Below are 18,072 nucleotides of genomic sequence, written 5' to 3' on the forward strand. Positions count from 1 at the left end.
CTGGTCTTGAACTCCTAGCCTCAAGCATCCTCCTGCTTTAGCCTCCCAAAGTGCTGGGATTATGGGTGTGAGCCACCATGACCAGCCCCATGCACAAGTTTTGTGTGGACCCTTTGGTTCTGTGCCTGGGAGTGGAATTGCTGGGCCACAATAATATCTCCCTGTGTAACTTGTGAAGGAACCTCCAGGCTGATTTCCACAATGGCTGCCCCATCTAACATTCCCAGCATACAAGGACACCAGTTTCTCCACTTGCTCGCCTGGCAGGTTTTAGTCAGATGCTTGGCAGGATGGGAGTCAGGAGGAGAACGGGTGTTCCGCATGTGTAGGCTTGTCAGCCAGCACTGGGGTGGGATGGTGAGACCAACTCTCAGATGAGGAGGCCGAGGTCCTGGGAGCTGGTACACTTGCCTGAGAGTGCTCATCTGGTGAAGAGCAGAGGGGGCTTGAATCTGTGACCCTGCCTTCAAGTTCACAAAGGGAAATGCTTCCTCAGCAGGTGACTGAGGGTGAAGGGTCACTGCTTGTGCCCCAGCAGTGACATTTTAGGGATAAGGACAGCCCCACCCCCCACCCATTGGATCCATGAGTAAGGAGACAGAAAAGGAAGGAGGCAAGGGGAGGGGCTCTCACCCAGAAGTACAGCGTCCTCTTCCTTCATTTGGACCAGGCTCAGGGCTCAGGGTTCTGCTGATGAAATAGGTCCCTCCCAGGCCAGGCGCAGTGGCTCACACCTGTAATCCCAACACTTTGGGAGGTTCAGGTGGGAGGATCACTTGAGGCCAGGAGTTCGAGACTAGCCTGGGCAACATAGCAAGACCTCATCTCTACAAAAAAATTAAGAAATTAAGGCTGGGCATGGTGGTGGTGCATGCCTGTAATCCCAGCACTTTGGGAGAACAAAGTGGGCAGATTGCATGAGCTTAGTTTGAGACCAGCCTGGGCAACATGGTGAAACCCCGTCTCTACGAAAAACATAAAAATTAGCTGGGCTTGGTGGTACCTATCTGTGGTCCCAGCTACTTGGGAAGCTAAGGCAGGAGGGTCTCTTGAGCCCAGGAGATCAAAGCTGCAGTGACCTGAGATTGCACTACTGCACTCCAGCCTGGGCAACAGAGAGAGACCCTATAAAATTAAAAAAAAAAAAAAAAAAAAGGAGGGAGAGAGGGAAATTAACCAGGCATGGTGGTACACATGTATAGTCCCAGCTATTCAGGAAACTGAGGCAGGAGTTTGGGGAATCCCTTGAGCCCAGGAGTTTGAAGTTACAATGAGCTGATTGTGCCACTACACTCCTACCTGGGTGACAGAGTGAGACCCTGAAAAAATAAAAAAAAGAAGAAAGAAAGAGAGAATAAAGAAAAGAAAGGAGGGAGGGAGGGAGGGAAAGAGAGGAAGGGAAGAAGGAGAAATACCCTCCCCACAGACTTGTCATTGGGGCACATTTCTGCAGGATGTCCCAAGTGGCCCCAGGGTGACTTTCCAGCACTGGACCCATAAGGAACCACAGGGACCACCACTATGACCAGCCTGGCAGGGGGTGATGATGAGAGGAAGTGACACCCCAACAACAGAACCTGGAAAGAAGTGTTTCCAGTGCCAGTTGGCCCGTCTGTTTTTAAATAAACAGAAGCATGTTTCATGTTTTGTCCTCATAGCGTCCCTGGCAGTGTCATGGGACACTCAGGTGGTACCACTAGTTCTGACAACCTCTTCTCGCTTGGGAAGCCGAGGTGGGGGCTGATGGGCGTAGACTACCTGTCCCTTATAGTGACAAAGAGGAGAATGCCACTGAGGGTGGGGGTCATGGGAACTGGGGCTTCCTCCTCGAACCCATCCAAGCCTCCCTGTCCCAGGAAACGACCTCACCACCTCCAGGTCTCAGGCAGAACCTGGACAGGCTCCTGAGGCGCCCGCCACCTCCCTCCACTGCAGCCTACCGTCCAGGCCCTACGCTGTCACCCGAGTGGTCCCGTGGTGTCCTCTGGCTTCCTTGCCTCACTGTCCTCTTCGCTCCTTTAGCCGAGTGACCTCTGTCCCTGGAGACCCATTCCTTCTCTCACTAGCCCCATGGGCTTTGCATTTTGTGGCTGGAATGTGGCTCTGCCGTGCCTTGGACACTGCCCCTCAGGGAGGCCGACCTGATCACCTGGTCACTGGTCGCAAGTCTGGGTACACGTTGTCATGGGAGTGATTGGCCTCCTGGGACCACTCCCACTAGGGCTGGCAGCTCTAGTGTCTGGTTATTTGACGTCAGCCTGACGTCCACCTCCCGTCACTCCCCTGGCCACTGGCCCAGTTGGTCCTCTTCCCTTGTGACAGCCTGTGTCCACTTCCTTTTGCCGCCATAACCACCACAAATGTGGAGGCGTAAAGCAACACATCTGTCATCTTTAGGTTCTGGTCATCAGGAGTCTAAAATAGGAGTGCAGGGCTGGGTTTCTTCTGGAGGCTCAGGAAGAGAATCTGTGTCTTTGCCTTTCCCAGCTTCTATCCCCCAGGGCCTCTCCCTCCACCTCTAAAGCCAGCAGCAGAGGGCACTCACATCTCCAGTTCTCCTGCGTCTATCTTTGTTCGTTCTGGTCCTTTTCCTTTTCCTTTCCTTTCCTGACAGAGTCTTGCTCCGTCACGCAGGCTGGAGTGCAGTGGCGCAACCTCCACCTCCTGGGTTCAGGCAATTCTCGTGCCTCAGCCACCCAAGTAGCTGGGGCTACAGGAATGTGCCACCACACCCGACTAATTTTTGTATTTTTTGAAAGAGACAGGGTTTTGCCATGTCGACCAGGCTGGTCTCGATGCCTGACCTCAATTGATCCACCTGCCTTGGCCTCCCAAAGGGCTGGAATTACAAGCATGAGCCACTGATCTTGGCCTTTTTTTGTTTTGTTTTTGAGACAAGGTCTTGCTGTGTCACCCAGGCTGGGGTTCAGTGGTGTGATCACACCTCATTGCAGCCTCCAACTCCTGGGCTCAAGCCATCCTCCCATCTTGGCCTCCTACAGGTATGTGCCACCAAGCCCAGCTAATTTTGTTGTTGTTGTTGTTGTTGAGATGGAGTCTCCCTCTGTCACCCAGGCTAGAGTGTAGTGGGGCGATCTCAGCTCACTGCAACCTCTGCCTCCTGGGTTCAAGTGATTCTCCTGCCTCAGCCTCCCTGAGTAGCTGGGACTACAGGTGCGTGCCACCACACCCAGCTAATTTTTTTTGTATTTTTAGGAGAGGTGAGGTTTCACCATGTTGGCCAGGATGGTCATGAACTCTTGACCTCAGGTGATCCACCTGCCTCAGCCTCCCAAAGTGCTGGTATTACAGGTGTGAGCCACCCAGCTAATTTTTAAAATTTTTGTACAAATGGGATCTCACTGTGTTACCCAGGCTGCTCTCACCTGGCCCTCAAGCGATCTTCCCACCTCCCAAAGTGCTGAGATTACAAGGCGTGAGCCACTGCACCTGGCCTCTCCTGCATCCCCACATCGGGACCCTGGTGATTACATTGGGGCCATCCAGATAATCCAGGACAGTCTCCCCCATCTCAAGACCCTTAACTTCATCACATCTAAAAAGTCCCTTTTGTCATGTAAGATCACATATTCATGGTGTCTAGGGTTTAGGATGCAGACATCTTTGAGTGCCATTATTGAGTCTAACGCAGCCCATTATGGTGGTCCTTAAGGTTCCCCTTTCCAGGGAAGTCACCCCAAATGTCAGGACAAGAGGGTTTCAGGATCTCCAGCCTCGGCTCTCTGGCCTCCTGCCCCCGCCCTGCCCAGCAGCGTCATTCAGCCTCTTCTGGGGCTCCTCTTACCTCAAGGGCGAAGGCCTGAATTGGCAAACCCTCAGCACTCACTGCACAGGCACCAGGCCAGGCCAGCACAGTGAACGAGTGTCATGGAGGGAAGTCACAGGAGCAGTGAGGATGCAGAGCAGAGGTACAGCCTGGGCAAGGGGCAGAGAGCCCCAGAAAAAGTGAAAGGGTACCTCACTCCTGCATACCCCACTGCCCCAGCATGCACCTCTTGGCCCCTGCACACACCATCTGACACCCAACTGCCTCTAAATGCATCTCCAGGGCCCTGCACACACCTGCCCACACCCCACCACCCCAGCATGCCCCTGCAGGCACCTCCTGGGCCCTGCACACACCTGCCCACACCCCACCACCCCAGCATGCCCCTGCAGGCACCTCCTGGGCCCTGCACACACCTGCCCACACCCCACCACCCCAGCATGCCCCTGCAGGCACCTCCAGGGCCCTGCACACACCTGACTGCACCCCACCACCCCAGTGTGCCCCTGCAGGCACCTCCAGGGCCCTGCACACACCTGCCCATACCCCAGCACCGCAACATGCCTGGACCCTGTACATACCTGCCTGCATCCCACCACCACAGCGTGCCCCGGCAGGCACCTTTGGGGTGTTGCACACACCATCTCCCACCCAGCGTCCACCACAGGCCCCACCTCCCCTCTACATCTGCATAGTCAGGTTTGGGGCCCACAGATGCTCTGACATAGGTATATCCAGTTCAGCTTCTCCAGCCACCTGAGTCTTTGGGGCAACCTCTTCATCGTAGTGAAATCTCCACCCACCTTCCCTCCCCAAACCTGCTTCTTTGTCTATGGCGGTGGATGTATAGCATCACATCCCCAGAGGGTAATGGAGCATTTGGGTTTAATGGACAGTGCAAAGTGAATATCCACAAGGCCACACAGATAGGAATCAATGACTGAAAAAATAAATGGGGGAGGAGAGACAGCCGTCCCTGTGGAATAATTCCAAGTCCTATCCATCGATGCTCCCCCTTCCGGGAGGTGGAGCTTAACCCATCCCCATCCCATCAGACTGGGCTGCTTCCAAAGAGTAGAGTAGGGAATGGGGAATACCCACTTGACAGAGGCCCCTGGCTGAACCCACCTTACCCAAGAGGTCCAGGTGCAGGTCACCTGGGGGAAGTTGCCCTCCTACGCCCCTGGAACTGGCTGTTCCTTTAGGTTAAGCAAAGTCTTGAGTAAGGGCACGTGGGCAGGGCAAGGTGGTTCACACCCATAATCCCAGCTACTGGGGAGGTGAGGTAAGGCAGGAGGATCACTTGAGCCCAGGAGTTCCAGATCAGCCTGGGCAACATAGCGAGACCCCATCTCCAAAAAAAAAAAAAAAGGTGGGGGTACATGGTCCTCTAGAGTGCTTGATGAAATGGTGTTGAGACTCACCTCAGTGGCTGTGGGCTGCCTAGGGGCCAGGCTCCATGGACAAGGACCCGGTTGTGGCTTTCAGATCCTGCAGTGGGGCCTGAGTTCCCTCTGTCCTTGGACTTGGCCAAACTTCCCTGTGTTTCATCTGCAGAGTAGGGAAACAGCACCTCACCATGAGGGGTAAAGAGGAACCACGGTGCCCCCAGTCATTAGCGGCAGTGATTGTCACCATTGTCTTCAGCCCAGCTAGGCCCCACCAGCCAGTGGCTGTGGCCTCAGGCAAGCACTCAGACTGCCTCAGCTTCCCCAGCTGTGAAGCTGAACTGAGACTCCTCAGTTAAGGCTGGGAGGATTCCAGAGCACAGGGGCAAAGGGATCTCTGAACAATAGCCACATTTTTTCTTTTTTTTTTTTTTTTTTTGGAGAAGGAGTCTCGTTCTGTCACCCAGGCTGGAGTGCAGTGCCGCGATCTCAGCCCACTGCAACCTCTGCTTCCGAGGTTCAAGCTCTTCTCCTGCCTCAGCCTCCCGAGTAGCTGGGATTACAGGTGCTCACCACATGCCCAGCTAATTTTTGTATTTTTAGTAGAAATGGGCTTTCGCCATTTTGCTCAGGCTGGTCTTGAACTTCAGGTGAGGCCGGCCTTGGCCTCCCAAAGTGTTAGGATTACAGGTGTGAGCCACCACACCCGGCCAATAGCCACTATTGTGTTGTATGGGTGCCTGTGTCTTCACCCCATTCTCACCCCCACATGCAGAGGCAGAAACAGGCCCTGGAGGAAGGAAGGCCTTTGCCTGAGCATGGCCCCAGACACCCTGAGGGGAGGGGAGAGGGGAGAGAGGAGAGAAGGCAAGAGGAGAGGAGGGGAGAGGGGAGGGGAGGGGGCCAGCCAGGGTCAGGGTGCACTCTGCTGAGAAGGGCAATGGGTTCCCTGAAAACCAGGGCTGCCAGCGCCCTTCCCTGCCCCTCAACACTGAGCCTCTGGGTGTAGCCACGCTAGCTTAGAGTCACCCTCCACAGTACCCCTTGGGACCATGTGCCCTGGAGGGCCTGGACCGAGAGGAGTCAGATCACCCGGCCAGTCCTTCTATAGCCACAGACACCCAACGTGTGTTTCCTGGACTTGGCATGCCCCAGAAGCTGCTGGTTTTCTCCAGGCTTTCTTTGTTTTAGCACTTTATGAGGGAGAGTCTCGCTCTGTCACCCAGGCTGGAGTGCAGTGGCATGATCACTGCAACGTCTGCCTCCCAGGTTCAAGCGTTTCTCCTGCCTCAGCCTCCTGAGTAGCTAGGACTACAGGTGAGCACCACCATACCTGGCTAACTTTTGTATTTTTAGTAGAGACAGGGTTTCACCATGTTGCCCAGGCTGGTCTCGAACTCCTGACCTCAGGTGATCCACCTGCCTCGGCATCCCAAAGTGCTGGGATTACAGGCATGAGCCACTGCACCCAGTCCAGAGAAATTATTAAGTTTCCTGTGGGGAGATGCTCAGAGGCCACGCAAACACTCTATTTCTCATCCTGTTTTCACCCACTCATTGGAGCATCTGCCCATGGTTTTGTTTTATTTAAGGGTAGTCCATTTTTTTTGAAATAACATTTTAAAATTGTTTATATTTAACGTATACAACATGTTGTGTGGTTTTGGGGGGTTTTGCTTTTTTTGTTTTGTTTCGTTTTGAGACATAGTCTTGCACTCTCACCCAGGCTAGAGTGCAGTGGTGCGATCTCAGCTCACTGTAACCTCAACTTCTTGGTTTCAGATGATCCTCCTGCCTCAGCCTCCTGAGTAGCTGGGACTACAGGTACATGCCACCACACCTGGCTAATTTTTGTATTTTTTGTAGAGATGGGGCTTTTCCATGTTGCCCAGGTTGGACAATGTGATGTTCTGATATATTTACTTTGATATACATATATAGTGAAGTGATTACTGCAGTCAAACAAACTACAAACTAATATAAAAATCATCCCATATAGTTACCGTGTGTGTGGGGGGGTGCGCTGGGTGGGGAGGGTGAGGTTACCAGTAATTGATACAATGTTATTAACTATAGTCCTCATGCTGTCCATTAGATCTCTAGCATACTTGCCTTCCGTAACTGTAACTCTGTTCCATTTGACCTACAATCTTCCCATTTCCCCCTGCTCCTGGTAACTGCCATTTTACTCTATTTCTATGTATTTGATTTTTTTTTCTAATTCCACATATAAATGAGATCATGCAGCATCTGTCTTTCTGTGCCTGGCTTATTTGGTTATTCATGTATCTTCTAAGTTCATCTGAATTGTCACAGATGTCAGGATCTCTTTTTGGTGTGTGTTTGTGACAGAGTCTCGCTCTGTCGCCCAGGCTGGAGCGCAGTGGCACGATCTCAGCTCACAGCAACCTCCACCTCCCAGGTTCAAGCGATTCTCCTGCCTCGGCCTCCCGAGTAGCTGGGATTATAGACGCACACCACCACACCCAGCTGATTTTTGTATTTTTAGTAGAGACGGGGTTTCACCATGTTGGCCAGGCTGGTCTTGAACTCCTGACCTCAAATGATCCACCCACTTCGGCCTCCCAAAGTGCTGGGATTACAGGTGTGAGCCACCGTGCCCAGCTGTCCCCATGGTTCTTGATGGCAACAATTAATACTAGCCTTTGCCTAATGGTGTTTTCTATTTCCATCATTCCATCTGCATTTATTAATTGAAATTCAACTGTAAGGAAGTGCTGTCTCTTCTCCCCCATTTATTGAGCTACTTGGAAAAACAAAGACCATCCAAATGAGAGCAGCACAGGCTGCTTATTCAGAGTTTGCAAGGGAGTCAGCCGAAGCTCCAAGGCAGGCAGGGGAGAGGGAGAGCTGTGGAGTGGAAAAGGGCAGGCTCAAGTGAGCCCACAGGAGGCTGTTGGCCTGGGGAAGCTGAGGGCAGCCAGCTAACAGCAGGTGTCCTGTGGGGTTGCTTAGGGAAGCACAATTGGCTTTCTCTGGTTGGTCCTAAGTTGGAAGGGGGGCCAGTGTTAGAGAAGCTGCAATCACTGACCAGGTCCTGAGCATTGCTGCAGAGGTTGGTGGTTGGTTTCCGGAGCTGGTTGCTGCACAGGTTTTGGGCCACAGTTTTGTTGCCATGTATGGATTGGCCATTGTCCTGCACCTCTTCTGCCTCTTACCAGGAGTTTCTAAGGAACGGTTCCAGACCCCACCCCAGCCCTGTATATAAATCTGATCTTCAATTTTTTTTTTTTTTTGAGACAAAGTCTCACTCTGTCACCCAGGCTGGAGCGTAGTGGTGTGATCACGGCTCACTGCAAGCTCCGCCTTCCGGGTTCACACCATTCTCCTGCCTCAGCCTCCCGAGTAGCTGGGACTACAGGTGCCCGCCACCACGCCTGGCTAATTTTTTTGTATTTTTAGTAGAGACGGGGTTTCAACGTGTTAGCCAGGATGGACTCGATCTCCTGACCTCGTGATCTGCCTGCCTCGGCCTCCCAAAGTGCTGGGATTACAGGTGTGAGCCACCGCACCTGGCCCGAGATGGAGTTTCACTCTGGTCACCCAGGCTGGAGTGCAATGGCGCAATCTCAGCTCACCGCAACCTCCGCCTCCTGGGTTCAAGCAATTCTCCTGCCTCAGCCTCCTCAGTAGCTGGGATTATAGGCATGTGCTACCACACCCGACTAATGTTTTTTTTTTTTTTTTTGTATTTTTTAGTAGAGACAGGGTTTCACCATGTTAGCCAAGATGGTCTTGATCTCCTGACCTTGTGATCCCCCCGCTTTGGCCTCTCAAAATGCTTGGATTACAGGCATGAGCCACTGCGCCCGGCCTTTTTTTTTTTCGTTTTCTTTTGTTTTTTGAGACAGCGTCTCTTTCTGACACCCAGGATGGAGTGCAGTGGCACGATCTTGGCTCACTGTAACCTCTGCCTCCTGGGTTCAAGCGATTCTTCTGCCTCGGCCTCTCAAGTAGCTGGGACTACAGGCAGGCACCACCACACCTGGCTAATTTTTGTATTTTTAGTAGAAACAGTGGTTTGCCATGTTGCCCAAGCTGCTCTTGAACTCCTGGCCTCAAGCGATCTGCCCTCCTTGGCCCAAAGTGCTGGGATTACAGGCGTGAGCCACTGCGCCTGGCCAGTGATCCTCAACTTTGATTCAAATGGGCACCTGTTCTTTCTGTACTTCCTGAAACAAAGCATGGTGGCACCCTTTAGAGAGAGCTCAACTTATACTCTGAATTTGACAAATGTGCAGTTGAACTTTAAAACAGATTCCAGGGCTGGGCGCGGGGCCTCACGCCTATAATCCCAGTACTTTGGGAGGCTGAGGCGGGCAGATCACGAGGTCAGGAGTTCAAGACCAACCTGACCAACATGGTGAAACCCCATCTCTAGTAAAAGTACAAAAAAGTTAGCCAGGTATGGTGGTGCGTGCCTGTAATCCCAGCTACTCAGGAGGCTGAGGCAGGAGAATTGCTTGAACCCGGGAGGTGGAGGTTGCAGTGAGCTGAGATCGCAGCAGTGCACTCCAGCCTGGGTGACAGAGCAAGACTCCATCTCAAAATAATAATAATAATAATAATAATAAATTATATATATAAAAATCAGATTCCAGGCAGCCAGGTGTGGTAGCTCACACCTGTAATCCCAGCACTTTGGGAGGCCAAGGAGGGTGGATCACCTGAGGTCAGGAGATTGAGACCAGCCTGCCCAACATGGTGAAACCCCGTCTCTACAGAAAAATGCAAAAATTAGCTGCGCATGGCAGCGCACGCCTGTAATCCCAGCTACTTATGAGGCCAAGGCAGGAGAATCACTTGAACCTGGGAGGCAGAGGTTACAGTGAGCCGAGATCACGCCATTGCACTCCAGCCTGGGTGACAGAGCGAGACTCCGTCTCAAAAAACAAAAACAAAAACAAAAACAAAAAACACCTCTAAACTCTAACAAATGAGCTGAGAAGAGTAAGGCATTTCAGCAGGAATGTCTGTTCCACTGGGGGTCCCTGGAGGGAGAGCAGGAGTCTGCCTTCTGAGCTTTCCTTGGGCCCTTTCCAAAGATTGTTTTCTTAGGCAAAAACTTTGACAAGTGGCCAATCTAGTGTCCTGTCCCACCTTGGCCTGCAGATCCTATTTTATATAAATCATCTTTGAACTTGTGAGTGAGTTACATTTTGAGAAGGCCAAGTTTGGGTTTTGAAGCAAAACCAGCGTGTCTGTCCCCCAACCCCCCAAATGATGTCTAGGAGCTCCCGTGTCAGTTTCACCCCTTCTTGAAAGTCACAGCCAGGTGTCTGCTTGCTCATTAAGGGGCAGAGGTGCCACCCCAAGTGGCCGCCCCATGCAGAAGAGGAAAATATCTTTTTCTCACTCATCTTAGGTTCATGGCTGAGGCCCCTGTAACAAAAGACAGATTAACAAGATAAAAGCAGACAAATTTATTTAAAACAAGTTTTACGTGTCTTGGGAGCCTTTATACGGAAACAAAGACCTCCCCCCAAAACAGGTAAACCTGCGTATGTTTATGTTAGGTTTGATGAAGATTAGAGTCATGGGCAAATCTGATTACAGGACAAAAGGGTCTGTTCTGGCTGGGCACCGTGGCACACACCTGTAATCCCAGCATTTTGGGAGGCTGAGGCGGGAGGATCACTTGAGTTCAAGACCAGCCTGGGTGAGACCCCGTCTCAAAACAACAACAACAACAACAACAACAACAACAACAACAACAACAACAACAAAAAGCTTCTGATTTAATGATAATAACCTTGGGGGAACTTAGCAAGGCCTGTTTGTTCAGGTTCTTCTTGGCATCTCTGCATCTTCTGTTTCCCTCCTCCAGGTACAGGGGAGGCACCTCCCACCTGAGGGTCTCATGACCTGCTTCTGGGGAGAAGGGAAAAGAAACAGTGCTTCCTGCTTCTGTGTTCTCAAAGGCCAAGGTCATATTTTAGGCTATTATGTCCCGAACCCCATCCCTTGTTCTCACTGTGGTCCCCGGGGTCCGGGATGTCACATGGCTTTTCCCTTTGCCTTCTTGAGCTGCAGCAAACACGGCTCACTCCTGAACACAGGGAGCATCTTTCTGCTGTGACAAAAGACAAAAGCGTGACTCTTGGGCCCGTTTCTGCTGAAATCTTCAGGGACCTCCTCCCCCAGTTCTGCGGTCTGTCCTACCCAGTTCTAGAATTCACTTCATGGGTGTCTTTTCTAATTTAAATTCATGTAAAGGTAGTTTGGGCTGGGCGCGGTGGCTCATGCCTGTAATCCCAGCACTTTAGGGGGCCAACGCGGGCAGATCACCTGAGGTAAGGAGTTTGAGACCAGCCTGGCCAACATGGTGAAACCCCGTCTCTACTAAAAATACAAAAACTTAGCCGGGCATGGTGGTGCGCGCCTATAATCCCAGCTAATCGGGAGGTTGAGGCAGGAGAATCGCTTGAACCCGAGAGGTGGAGGTTGCAGTGAGCCAAGATTGCACCACTGCACTCCAGCCTGGGCAACAAGCATGAAACTCTGTCTCAAAAGTAAAATAAAATAAATAAAATAAAAATAAATAAAGGGTAGTTTGTATCACTACCTTAAAAATAAATTCAATATTTCTGCAAAATGGGAGGTGATGGGGAAAAAACAAATTAAGTACAGTGGAAACAGAAGAATGTTATGGCCGGGTGCGGTGGCTCCCACCTGGAATCCCAGCGCTTTGGGAGGCTGAGGCAGGAGGATCACTTGAGCCCAGGAGTTCAAGACCAGCCTGGGCAACATAAGAAGACCCTGTCTCTACAGAAAATTAAAAACTTAGCCAGGTCTGGTGGCATGAGCCTATAATCCCAGCTATTCAGGAGGCTGAGGTGGGAGGATCACTTGAGACCAGGAGGTCGAGGCTATAGTGAGCTATGATTATGCCACTGCACCCAAGCCTGGGCAACAGAGCAAGACCCTGACTATAAAACAGCAGCAACAACAAAAAGAATGTCATGAAAACCTGTGTCTCTGATGGTTGCAGGCATTGGTGCCCTGGGGCCCTCTTCCTCTTGAGACAGGGAGGGTGGCGGGTGCTGGTGGTGCTGGGACTCCCTCCTTGGCCTCACGAAGGGATGAGGAGGCAGCTGGAACAGAAGCAGGCCGCTCTTGTGCTGTGGGATCATGCACTGGCTGTGGTGGCCCACCGTGCTCCAGGCCTCATCCTCAACCCTCCCCACTGTGTCTGTGTCTCCTACTCTGTCTCTTACAAGGACACCAGTCATTGCACTTAGGGCCCACCCTAACCCTCATCTAGAGATCTTGCCTTAATCACATCTGCACAGACCCTTTTTCCTAAAAGCGTCACATTCACAGGTTCTGGGGGCAGGGTGTATCTTTCAGGGGCCATCGTTCCACCCCCTCCAGTTACGTCCCCCAGCCCCAGCTGCCCTCAGTGCTCTGTCACCTGCAGGGCCTAGCACACTTGTGTAGTTCCGGCCAGGTTGTGCAGTGACTTTGTCTATGTCTGTGGGTGCCACTCGAGGCTGAGCCCTGGCCCTGGGCAGGTGATCCAGTGAAGGATGGTACCATGGGCACTGCAGGCAGCCCTGTCTGGTGGCTCTTCTTGTTCACAGAGGCTGGGCAGGTGCAGCCAAGGGAGGGTCTGAGGCCGCAATGCCCTTCTGGGGAGACTGTTCCTCACAGGACTGTGACCTCCTGAGGAGCTCAAAGCAAGAGCCCACAGGAGGGTGGGAGGGACCCCCTTCGGCCAGGACCCAGGCCTCGGGCACCTCACCCACTGTTGGGGTATAGCAAATGGCTGAATCCTTTCTGGGGAAGGTGACTTTGCAGAACATGTCCAGGCCACCTGACCCAGCACCTCGATTCTAGGAATCAAGGAGTAGAGAGGCTGCGCCGTTCTCACCCAAGCGCCCAAGTGCAAGGACAGCCCCCAGGGTCTGTAGCGGCAGGGGTGGTGCTGGGCAGTAGTCAGACATGGCTGATTGTTGCGGGGGGCGGGGTGAAACAGACGCAGTGCATCCCATGGGCTGATGATGAAAGATGCCGACCCCCAGCAACCGGCTGGGAAAGGTCTTTAGGACCTGGTTTCTGTCTGTTTGCAAGCAGTTTAGTTTATTTTTATTTTTTGAGACCCAGTCTTGCTCTGTCACCTGCGCTGGAGTGTACTGCTGAAATCACAGCTCATTGAAGCCTCAACCTCTTGGGCTCAGGTGACCTTCTCACCTCAGCCTCTCGAGTACCTGGGACCACAGGTGCATGCCATCACATCCAACTAATTTTTTTCTCTAGAGATGGGGTCTCACTATGTTGCCCAGGCTTGTCTCAAACTCCTGGGCTCAAGCGATCCTCCTACCTCAGCCTCTCAAAGTGCTGGGATTCCAGGTGCGTGCCACCACGCCCAGCTGAGAGCAGTTTTAGATTTACAGAAAAATTGCAAAGGCTGTACCAAGTTCCCCGACACCGCACACATCTAGCGTCCCTTACGCATAACCTCTCACAGTGCTGTGCTGCATTTGCCTCACTAATGAACAAGTGCTGAGATGGTATTAATATTAATGGAGCTCCACACTTTATTCACGTTCTTCCATTTTTCCTGAATGTCCTTTCTCTGTCCAAGGATCCCACCTGATCTTTAGTCCTCACATCTCCTTAGACTCCTCTGGGCTGAGACGGTTTCTCAGGCTCTTTGTTTTTGGTGACCGTGACAGTTTTGGGGAGCAGTGGTCAGGGCTGCTGGAGAATGCCCCTCTGGTGGGATGTGTCTGGTGTTTTTTCCTTTCTTTCTTTTGAGACAGAGTCTCGCTGTGTCACCCAGGCTGGAATGCAGTGGCGTGATCTCGGCTCACTGCACCCTCCACCTCCTGGGTTCAAGTGATTCTCCTGACTCAGCCTCCTGAGTAGCTGAGATTACAGGCGCCTGCCACCATGCCCGGCCAATTTTTGTATTTTTAGTAGAGACGGGATTTTGCCAGGTTGGCCAGGCTGGTCTTAAACTCCTGAGCTCGTGATCTGCCCGCCTCAGCCTCCCAAAGTGCTGGGATTACAGGCGTGAGCCACTGCGCCCAGCCTGATGTTTTTCTCACGGTCAGATGGGGTGATGGATCTGGGGGAGGAAGATCCTAGTCATCACACTCCATCAGAGGCACATGCATCCACCTGACTTATCCCAGCCAGCGTTGTCCTGGATCACCTAGCCCAGCTGGGATCCATCAGGTTTCTGTGCTGCAGTCACTGACAGCCCCCTTTCCAGACTGCACTCTTTGGAAAGAAGCCGCTAAGCGCAGCCACACCTGAGGGCAGGAGGCATGGCCCCTCCTGGAGGTCCGAGCTGCTGAGCTATTTGGGAATCCTTTGCCTGGGAGATTTGTCTCTTCCCTACCATGTACTTACTTATTCTGTCATTTCTTTATATTATATGGACTCATGGTTATTTTATAGTTCAGGCTTTCATCCATGATGCTTTATGTTTTTTTCCATTTCTACTCAAACTGTTCCAGCTTTGGCCATCAAGGGTTCTTTCGGTGGGTGCCCATGACCCCCTCGCCACACCCATCTGCTTTGGTTTCTGTTTCTGAACATGCCCTCCATGACTGGCACCTCCACGTACGTGCTCTAGGCTCATCCTTTCTCTCTGGCCCCATCTTTGAAGCAGGTGTTTCTCCCAGAGCCAGTGCCCATGGGTCCATGTTCACTAGGAGAGTCAGCAGTGGAGGCTGGTGTAGCAGAATCCCAAGTGCACTTTGTACAGCGTCACTCACCGGCACTGATGCCTGCTCTGGGGCCTCTGCACCCTTTGCTTCACTTTGCAGTAATGCGTTTTCATTTACTGGATGATTTTAAAGCGTGAGAACTAACCAGGCACCGTGGCCATGCCTGGAATCCCAGCATTTTGGGAGGCTAAGGCCAGAGGATCGCTTGAGCCCAGGAGTTCCAGACCAGCCTGGGCAACATAGTGAGTCCCTGTCTCTACAAAATATACAATGAAAAATAAAAATTAGCCAACCCAGTCGGACGCGGTGGCTCATGGTTGTAATCCCAGCACTTTGGGAGGCCACGTCAGGAGGATCACATGAGGCCAGGAATTCAAAACCAGCCTGGCCAACATGGCAAAACCCTAGCTCTACTAAAAATAAAAAAATAAAAAATAGCTGGGTTTGGTAGTAAACGTCTGTAATCCCAGGTACTTGAGAGGCTGAGGCACAAGAATCACTTGAACCTGGAAGGCGGAGGCTGCAGTGAACCGAGATCATGCCACTGCATTCCAGCCTGGGCTACAGAGGGAGATTCTGTCAAAGCAAAAACAAAAACAAAAAAAAACACCCTTAGCTGACCAAGTGGGAGGATCACTTGGGCTCAGGAATTTGAGGCTGCAGTGAGCTATGATTGTTCTACTGCACTTGAGCCTGGGTGGGGGAAAAAAAAAAAGGGCGGGTGCGGTGGCTCATGCCTGTAATCCCAGCACTTTGGGAGGCTAAGGCAGGCAGATCACCTGAGGTCAGGAGTTCGAGACTAGCCTGGCCAACATGGTGAAACCCCATCTCTACTAAAAATAAAAAATTAGCTGGGTGTGGTAGTGGGCGCCTGTAGTCCCAGCTACTTGGGAGGCTGAAGCACAAGAACTGCTTAAACCTAGGAGGTGGAGGTTGCAGTGAGCCAAGATCGTGCCACTGCACTCCAGCCTGGGTGACAGAGTGAGAATCCGTCTCAAAAAAATAAATAAATAAAAAATAAAGTATTTTGGTGGACAGAGACCCTCGGGTCCAAGCTGACACAAGCCCACTGGATGTTTGGCCTGACAGTGGTGTTGGCACTGAGCACCTCGGCCACGCTGGCCCCACAACCCGCTGGTAGCTGTGTGACCTTGGCTGGCTGCTTAACTTCTCTGAGCCTGTTTGCTCCCTGGGCACCAGATTTGGAAAAAGAACAGACTGTTTGTGAGGATTACATTCCAGTACCAACAAGAAAGGCTTTTGTAAATGATTAAGCAGTACACACAGGACCGTGGCTGCGGAATGCAGTTGAGGGCATCCCTCCCCACGCAGGGAGCCAGAAACTGGGATAGGAAAAGGCTGGTGGAACACCCACCATCTCTCAGGATCTCGCCGTATCTTACCACCTCCCCTTACCCCTCCAGGACCGAGTCTCCTGCCATTCCGAGCAGGCCTGGTATGGGTAATGGTGTGAAGGAAGGCCCGGTGCGATTGCATGAGGATGCTGAGGCTGTCCTGTCCTCGTCCGTCTCATCAAAGGCAAGTACCCCGGCCTCCTGGGATGGGTGTTCTCCTGGGGCCCCAGCCTCCCCACCCCCCCTCCCAGGCTCCCTGCCTCCTCCTCCCAGCCTCTGCACCCCCTCCAAACAGGCTCAGGGATTCCTCTGCTGTGCTCCATGCAGCCCATCACAAATCACCCTGTACCTAGGATGTGCATGTTGGTACCCCTTCCTACCTGGGCTGAGGGTGGAGTGGTGGAGCCTCTCTGCTCCCACGGCCCCAAATACTCCATCATGGGATGGAGGATGCCAGCCACCCTCTATTCCACCAAAAGCCCCACTTGTGATGTGAATCCAACCAGCCCAGCCACCTGGTAAGAGGCCAAAACCTAACCCAGTGCCAGCGTGGGGTGGGAAGCCTGAGGTATCAGACATGTCTTGGAGCCCCCTTTTCTCCCTCAGATTTTGGAACACTAAGGAATTAGCCAAGGCCAGGCATGGTGGCTCATGCCTATAATCCCAGCACTTTGGGATGCTGAGGTGGGAGGATCATATGAGACCAGGAGTTTGAGACCAGCCTGGGCAACATGGTGAAACCCCGTTTCTACTAAAAATATAAAAATTAGCCAGGCGTGGTGGTGCACACCTGTAATCCCAGCTACTTGGGAGGCTGAGGCAGTTGAATCGCTTGAACCTGGAAGGCAGAGGTTGCAGTGAGCCAAGATTGTGCCACTGCACCCCAGCCTGAGCGACAGGGTGAAACCCTGTCTCAAAAACAAAAAAAAAAGAGCCAAATGCAGAGAGCCAAAGGGGGTGGGCATGCTTGGTCTTTACTCTGCATTTCCAAGTTCACCTCTTAAGTCCACAATTCCACTGAAGAAAAGATATTCTCTCAAAGCAATTGGGTCAGCCCTGTTGTTCACCATAGAAACCAGAACCCCCACTGGCCCCTAAGTCCTCTCAGCTGAACCTGAAACACAGACCGACCCAGCCCCACGCAGAAATCATCGCACTCCCAGGGCCTGACTCAGGCCGACCGCACAGGCAGTTTTCAAAGTCCATGGGGTCAAAGGCTGAGGTGGCGTCATCTTCCAGGCCTCCCGACCTTTCCCCAGATTCCAGGTGACATCTCAGAGCAGCAGGTGGGCGGGAGGACTCATTCACCGGGGTCACCACCAGGTGACTGAGGCACAGGGCAGGCACGTGCCTTGAAGTTTAGTGAAGGTCCCAACAGAGCTGGAAGAACACCTGGATATGGCTGTTGCTCTGCATGCCGGAGAGGAGGGGGTCTGCAACGTGGATCCCACCACGTGGACAAGCTTGAGGCAGCGGTGGCTGCTGAACCACACGCAGAAATGCGCCAGTGCTGGTCACTTGCCGGGCATCACACACGCATGCCCATTCTCCTCTGTACTGGCAGGCCCCAACAACATTGCTCTTGGTCCGCCTGGCCAGCCCCAAGGTGGGAGGGACTCACTCTGCAATGTCTCTTTTCTTTGGTTAAGAAGCTGAGCCTTGGCTGGGATGGTGGCTCACACCTGTAATCCCTGCACTCTGGGAGGCCCAGGTGGGAGGATTGCTTGAGGTCAGGAGTTCGAGACCAGCCTGGCCAACATGGTGAAACCCCGTCTCTACTAAAAATACAAAAATCGGCCAGGCGTGGTGGCACGCACCTGTAATCCCAGCTCCCCATAAGG

The 18,072-nt window shown here is 52.5% G+C and overlaps 1 protein-coding gene across 4 annotated transcripts in view; it reads left to right on the forward strand.

Moving 5' to 3' along the window:
• The window catches only part of SLC25A42 (solute carrier family 25 member 42), a 48,938-nt gene that overhangs the window by 15,855 nt on the left and 15,011 nt on the right, over positions 1-18,072 (forward strand). For all 4 annotated transcript variants that reach the window (XR_010153769.1, XR_010153768.1, XM_016935560.3 and 1 more), the window contains exon 2: positions 16,301-16,415. Coding sequence is in view for 2 of the 4 variants with exons in the window: in XM_016935560.3 (XP_016791049.1) it covers positions 16,335-16,415 (81 nt within the window). In the remaining 2 variants the exon portion in view is untranslated. The remainder of the gene's footprint in view (positions 1-16,300; positions 16,416-18,072) is intronic.

This window comes from Pan troglodytes, chromosome 20 (genome assembly GCF_028858775.2).
Source record: "Pan troglodytes isolate AG18354 chromosome 20, NHGRI_mPanTro3-v2.0_pri, whole genome shotgun sequence".
Taxonomy (NCBI): domain Eukaryota; kingdom Metazoa; phylum Chordata; class Mammalia; order Primates; family Hominidae; genus Pan; species Pan troglodytes.